Source organism: Taurulus bubalis, assembly GCF_910589615.1.
Source record: "Taurulus bubalis genome assembly, chromosome: 17".
In the NCBI taxonomy this organism is placed as follows: Eukaryota; Metazoa; Chordata; class Actinopteri; order Perciformes; family Cottidae; genus Taurulus; species Taurulus bubalis.
The window spans coordinates 22167015-22174439 of NC_136605.1; the positions used below are offsets into that span (position 1 = coordinate 22167015).

Sequence of the window (7425 nt, forward strand, 5' to 3'; positions counted from 1 at the left end):
ATTCTATATCTGGTGTTATTGATTACACAATGAATTCTATATCTGGTGTTATTGATTACACAATGAATTCTATATCTGGTGTTATTGATTACACAATGTATTCTATATCTGGTGTTATTGATTACACAATGTATTCTATGTCTGGTGGAATGGAAGAAGCGTGCTTCTGTCTCTCTGAACACAACACAGCATCTTGTTGCTATAACAACACGAAGAAAACACAAAACATCCCGGAGACGAACGCTTCAAAACAACGAGGTTAGAGGTTACTGAAGAAGGATCAGAGTCTGGACTATTCAGCAGGAGTCAGGTGTGTGTGTGTGTGTGTGTGTGTGTGTGTGTGTGTGTGTGTGTGTGTGTGTGTGTGTGTGTGTGGCAACCTAGCCCAGCATGAAGTCTGGGCTAGGTTGTTGGGTCTAAGTGTGTGTGTGTGCGTGTGTGTGCATGTGTGTGTGTGTATATGTGTGTGTGTGTCTGTGCGTGTGTATATGTATGTGTGCACGTGTGTGTGTGTGTATATGTGTGTGGCTCTTGTGGGTTACACTGTCTCTCTGTCCTCATGGTTAGCATTCCCTCTCTGAGCCTCTTTGTCACTTCAAGTGTTTACCTGAGTTTATTTTGGGAGGAATTCCTCGTGACCGGCGGACGAAGATCTCTTTAAATTAAAAGATGGAATCGAACACTTTGTGAGGTGACGACGGCATCGGAACAATAACAACACAACACTTCATTTATGATGCTGAGGACCAGAATGCACTGCAGCTACTTCTATGTACTCTAGTACTGTACTTCTGTACTGTGTACTGTGTACTATGTACTGTGTACTATTTACTAGGAAATCCCATCAGCGTGAGGAGCGTCAGTTTCCTGCTCTCAACGAGACCCGCTGAGCTGAAGCAGCTCAACCTCTAGTGTGTAAACGAACAGATTATATAATTATAGGCAATCAGGAAGCTGAAGGGTCCTCAAGCTTCAAGTGCAACAGCACCCTCTAGTGGCGGTTTCAAGAACCTCTAATAATGCATAATAATAATACATCCACTGATGCAGAGGGTCAAATATAATCAGTATTGAACTGATATATACAGTATATATATATATATATATATATATATATATATATATATATATATCTATAGACATAAAAATATATATAAGACATTATTTATATATATATATATATATACACAAATATATATTATAAATAATATATATAAATAATGTATGTATCTATATATATATAGATACATATATTATATATATATATATATATACAAATATATATTATAAATAATATATATATATATATATATATATATATATATATATATATATATATATATATATATATATATATATATATATATATATATAAATAATCTGTATTGAATTGATGGTTTGTCGGGGTGTGAATCTTCATTGCAGGATATTTTCCATCCGCTCTAATAAAAGGCAAACGGTGACAGACATTAATGCTAAACTTACACAATTAAACACTTTTTACTGAAAACATGTTTTTCTCAATTCTCAGTGACTTCAAGAATTATACAAAAGATTAAAAAAAAAACATAGATTACACTTAGAAAATATATATATTTTTCATTTTGTGTGAATTTTCAACAAAACTTTGACTTGGTTTGTATGATTATTGTTTCCATAAATAGCAATAAAAAGTTTTTTTTGTTGCAAACTAATAATAAAAACAGAGTTGTGTTGACCCTGGAACATGAATAATAAAGAGCGGAGTGTGAAAACTCCAACATATGAAACATAAAGCACGTTTAGAAGCAGCACCAGGAGCCGACAGCTTCAACATTTGGCAGAAAAACAAAAACCGGCTCCATCAAGAAAGAGCTGATTATCTGAAGGTCAGGGGCGCCGCACACACAACCTTCTGGGCCAATTATAACAAACAAATGTCTTCACAGGATAAAATGACGACGCTATCACATTTCTGGGTAGGAAAAAAAAAGAAAAAAAAAAGAGCAAACAACCCGATGGAGTCGGACAGAAGGCCGTCCCGTTTATTAGTCGAGCGGCACAACAACAGGTCGGAGCCCCGAGAGGCTCTGGTGTAAATAAATAGAGACGGTAAAGAAAACATTTCATTGAGATGGTTAGTAGATCTAAAAAACAACAAAAATATTTATGCCAAGTTTGTTCTTTTCATTAATTCAGGAAAAACATACAAAACAAACCCAGCTGCTGTGAGGCGTTCACTGCCAGGCGGACAGGAGACACTCCACCTGTAATCGGAGAACTCGCTCTTTTTGTGTTCAGCCGGTCCTGAAAGGGAAACGACCACATCTTTAATCCGTGGCTTCAAATGAGGGCATCGAACACGTGGCGTTCTGTACTGTTCTGTGGCCTCGGTATCGAACCACCGGAAACCCGAGCTGTCTTTGGGGTCACGGCGCCTTTTGTGTTTTCGGCCTTTGAAAAAGAGCGAGAGAGAGACGGCTCAGCCCCGTGCTTTGTGCCGACTCTCCTCTCCAGGAGCAGAAGGAACGCTGTTGTTGTTTCTTTTCCGTAACATCAGATATCTTTTCTTTTATTTCCTCTTTTCTGCAAGGAGGAAAACAACAACAACAACAACAACAACAACCTGTTGCTCCAGCCCAGAGGAACAGAGGCTGTGACGCTCGGTACGTCGGCGTCAACGTGAGCTCGTTCCTCTCTCTTTCTTTTGGTCCATACTGATTACAAGTCTGAGAAGATTAGAGCGGAGCAGAGCCTCCAGGCCAGTTATCCGTTCCCGGGGGAGGAGCAGACGAAACCCGACTCCTCACGCTGAGACCTTCAGGGGAACCGGAGGCACTAAGATAGATAGATAACGGGGGCTGAGTGGAACCGGAGGATTCTGATTTACCCCAAGACTCAGAAATGAAGCTGTGGTCTGCTGCTGGAGCTGGTGAGAGATATATATATAATAATAAAAAAAAATTATATAAAAAATAATTATATAAAATATATATATATATAAAAAAAAAAAATATATATATATATATAAAAAATATATATATATATATATATATATATATATATATATATTCTTTTTTATACATATAAAAAATATATATATAAAAAATAAATATATATTTGTATTTTAAGAAATACATATATATATTTTTTTTCATATAAAAAAAAAATATATATATATATATATATATATATATATATATATATATATATATATATATATATATATATATATATATATTAAAAAAATATACATATATATATTTAAAAAAATATATATATATATATATTTAAAAAAATATATATATATAAAACAATTCTAAGGACACAGTGATGATACCCTGGAGGGAAAAAGTTTCTCTTTCCCAAAAGAAAATATGACACAAATGCAGCAAACTTCGAAAACAAAAAAGAGGTAGCTAACTTATGAAATGTTAAAAAAGGTAAACAATGCTATATACTAAGAATTAAAAACTGGTTTACATCATTAGCTAGTGATTGAAACGGATTCACACAGACGAGAGAAGAAGACACGCCTCCTCCTCTCCACACTTAAAATAAAGAGGAATAACTTATGTTCGTCTCCAGGATTCCAGATCTTCAGTTTTTCTTTTTGAATAATTTGTAGACGCGAGCAAAAAATAAATTAAAACACAATCAACACCTGATGTTCTGTTCTGTCCTTTTTGTTTCTGTTTCTCTTTCAAACCTAAAAAACTGGTCTTTTAATAAAAGAAAGATGAAGCGCAAGTCAACCTCTGGTCCTCCCGCCCTGAAACATTCCTCAGGAACTGTCCAGCCGAAGGGTTTTTGGTTCGCGGCCCCGTCAGTAGGGGCGGAGGTTGAAGAAGCCGACGCTGGTGGGCGACTCCTTCACCGTGACGGTGACCAGGTTGGCCGTGACGTCCGTGACGAACACGTGTTCGATCAGACTCCGCGTGGGCTTCCAGTCCTGGTTCTGGGCCGCCGCGCGGTCCTGGTCCCGCCCGGCGTAGCCGGCAGAGTCCTGGTCCTGGTCGGAGTCCGAGCAGCTCTCCTCCTCGCCCGTGCTCATGTCTTTCTTGCCGTCCTTGGCGGCCGCCCTGTCGTGGCTCTGGAGCTCCGGCGAGGGTTTCTGCACGCCGGTCTTCGTCTCCAGCCGGCTCTGGACCCTCGGGGTCTGGGTCTCGCTCGCCTCCTCGGCCGTGTCGGCGGCCGGCTGGCTCTTCCTGGTCTGAAGCCGCCCGGGGGTCGCCGGGCTCTTGGCGGCGGCGTTAAACTCCCGGTTCTGCGAGACGGCGGGTTTCCTCACCGCCGCCGGGCTCCTCGGACCCGACGCCGGAGCGTCGCCGCCCGGCACCCGCTTGTTCTGCAGGTTCAGCGGCTGGGGGGCGGGGCTCCGGGCCGCGGGGGCGTGTCTCGCCGGTAGAGAAGCCGCCGCCTTGTTACTGGGTGTCCTCTGCGGCGTGGCCCCGGGGGGCGTGGCCTTCTTTGGCCCGACGGCGGCGGCGCTCAGCGTGAGCCGAGCCGCCCCGTGGACGACGTGTTTGGAGGAATTCAGATTCAGCGCCGCCACGCCTTTTGATTTACTCGCCGCCGCCTTCAACTCCAGACTCGGCGCTCCGGAGACGGACAGTCTTCCCGCGGCGACGCTCCGGCTCAGCCCGGCTTTGCTCAGGGAGAGGGAGGCGGGCGCCGGCGCCCGGCCGGGCCCCGCGGAGCTCTTCACGGCCCCTCCCGGCGCCGGGGGGCCCCTGTTGGGACCGGCCGGCGGCGCGTCCCGCGGCGAGCCCCGGTGGAACCCCATGAAGGTGAAGCTGGCCGGGTGGACCGGCTTCTTGATCGCCCCGGGGACGTCGGCGTCGTCTTTGGGGCCCTTGAGGAGCTTGCGGGGGCCCCGGTTCTGCTGGAGCTCCTTCGGGTCGGGCGACGGGGGTCTCCGGCTCCGCTTCTTCGGCGGCTCCGGCTTCGCCACGACGATCTGCGCCTTCTTCTGGGGGACGGGGTGGAGGTCCCGCGTCCGGACGCCCGGCGGCGCCGGTTTGACGCGGCCGATGCCGTCGTCTTCATCGTCGTCATCGTCCTCCGACGAGGACGAAGAGGAGCACGAGGAGGAGGAATCGGAGGAAGACGAGGAGCCGGACGAAGAGCTGCCCGACTTCGTAGCTTCTGGCACGTTCTCCTAAAATGAAAGAGCAGATATGAAATACTGTGTTAAATATCATTTATTAAGCATTAATAACAATCTGCTCTGAGTTTTACTCACTAGAACTTTCCGCGGTCGTCCTCTCGGACGTTTCCCTTTCTTCAGCAGCAGAAGCTCCTTTTCTTGCTCTCTTCAAAACAAACAAACAAACAAAAGGATTCATGAGATTCTCCAACTGTAACGGTTTCTCTTCTACAAAAATCGTTTTTTTCGGCATTTGTGACGAAATAAAAAGTGTTTGGCAGCGTTCAGTGTAATTACGGCATAAGAAACTTAGAATATAAGAAATACAGAATATTTCAAATATTTCAAGGATCACAACAACATCTAACACGTAATATTAAAGTCTGCTAAATGTTTTCTATATTTATATACAGACACACTCTTTCTGACGTCAAGCTGAAAACACAATACGTCTCCAAATGCTGGTAAAACATATTTATTAACAATATTTATTGCTATTATTTGCGCCTCACTTCCTGTTGAAGGCCGCCAGCAGGCGCGGGTCCAGGATGTTGTCTTGAGGCTCCCAGCTGTTGTGTCTGGAGGAAGAACGAAGGGTTAAAGCACAGAGAACGTCTGATGAACGACCTTCAGTTTGATCAATGGAAACGGAGGACTTTGTTCATTAAATGATATTTATTCCAAGTCTATTTCAAATGTAAATAAAGTCTCACAGTTTTAGCAAAAGATCGCAGGAGTCTGGGAAGTGAACCGCGAGCAGACGACTGAATAATGAGCCTTCTGCCGCGTAGAGTAGTTTAGTGAAAAGCTTAAAACGTTTACATGTAAAGATCTCTGAAGAAGAACAAACTCAAACTCGTCGCGTGTCCACAGGTCTGGAGCAAGAGGCGCTTTGGATTTCCTCTTTTCAAAATAAAGTTTTCCACGGCTAAAATAAGGACGAGGGAGAACATGGAGAACTTTACAGAAAACGTGATAAACTTTCTGAGACAAGACGCTACTTCGATTCAGTTTGAGTTATTATAGTTTTATACTTATTATATAGTAATAAAAACACCAGGAAGGAACAACATGTTTAGGTTATAGACATTTATGGGAAGTGATGAAAAGAACAACAGCGTGAGAAACAACCTGAGCTTCCCCGGTTGGTTTTACTTGAACTAAACTACTCTAAAGAGTTTAAACGTTAAACTAAACTTCTTTTAAGAGTTTAAACACTAAACTCAACTACACGCATTCGTAATGACCGTTTTTCCCTCTTCCTCCTCCTCATCACTTGTTGTTGAAAAGGCCCATTCTGATCGGCACTGAAATAATCAACCCCCACCCTGTGCACCCTCCACACACACACACACACACACACACACACACACACACACACACACACACACACACACACACACACACACACAAAGGATGTGGGTCTAACAGAAGCGGAGCTGGCAGGCAGCAGTGAGCATTGATGGTGGATTACAGCAACAATGTGGAGGAACAGAAAAGGGCAAGTGACAAGAAACGAGCCGAGTGGAGCCGAGCAAGCAAATATATATATAAATATATACAAATATATATATAAATATATATAATAAGTAGATTACTGCGTTGTGTGAGGAACGCTTACACCACTACAAGTCAGTTAAATGTCCCATTAAGTGGACGTATGGTCTCACATCAACTGGTTTACACTGAGGAATAAGTGATAATAAAACGTGAGTGTCGTTGGCTGAACGTGAGGGATGTGAAACAATAACACAAACCGGATATCGCCTGAACGAGGAGCTTTGAGCTAAACTTCCAGATGTAACGCCGTTATGAACAAAAGGAAGGAACACTTCAATTCTGCAACAAAGTCGCGAGCAGAGAAACGCGACGCTGATTGGACCAATACATGAAATGAAGGCATCAGAAATAACGGGTCGGTGAGCAGAGTGTTTGTTTATCGAGAAACAAACACTCTGCTCACCGACCCGTTGTTGTTGTTGTTGTTGTTGTTGTTGTTTACTCACTTGGACGACCATCCCCTCCACTTCACCAGAAACTCCAACTTTCCCTGAAAGAAAAAAAGAAAAAAAAGAAGAGAGAGAGAGAGAGAGAACCCCCTCCACCCAAAGAGCGGAAGAAACGTCCGTGAGCAGCAGTTAGAAGGAGAAGAACCAACAACCATCAGCAACAACAAAAGGGGCCGCGGCCACGCGGCTCGCCCCGACGCGCCGCCGGGCTCTGACCTTCTTCTGCCGCTTGTTGAGGATGCATTCCGCGTCAAAGACCTGCTCTCCCACGGCGCTCAGCTCCTCCAT

The 7425-nt window shown here is 43.8% G+C and overlaps 1 protein-coding gene across 1 annotated transcript; it reads right to left on the reverse strand.

The window, feature by feature from the left end:
- Window positions 1–3805: 3805 nt before the first annotated feature.
- cbx2 (chromobox homolog 2 (Drosophila Pc class)) lies at window positions 3806–7425 on the reverse strand (the record flags this gene model as incomplete). Its single annotated transcript, XM_079232931.1, has 5 exons — window positions 3806–5140; window positions 5225–5294; window positions 5641–5706; window positions 7135–7178; window positions 7354–7425. 5 exons carry the CDS (start codon window positions 7423–7425, stop codon window positions 3806–3808), a joined length of 1587 nt encoding a protein of 528 aa, XP_079089057.1.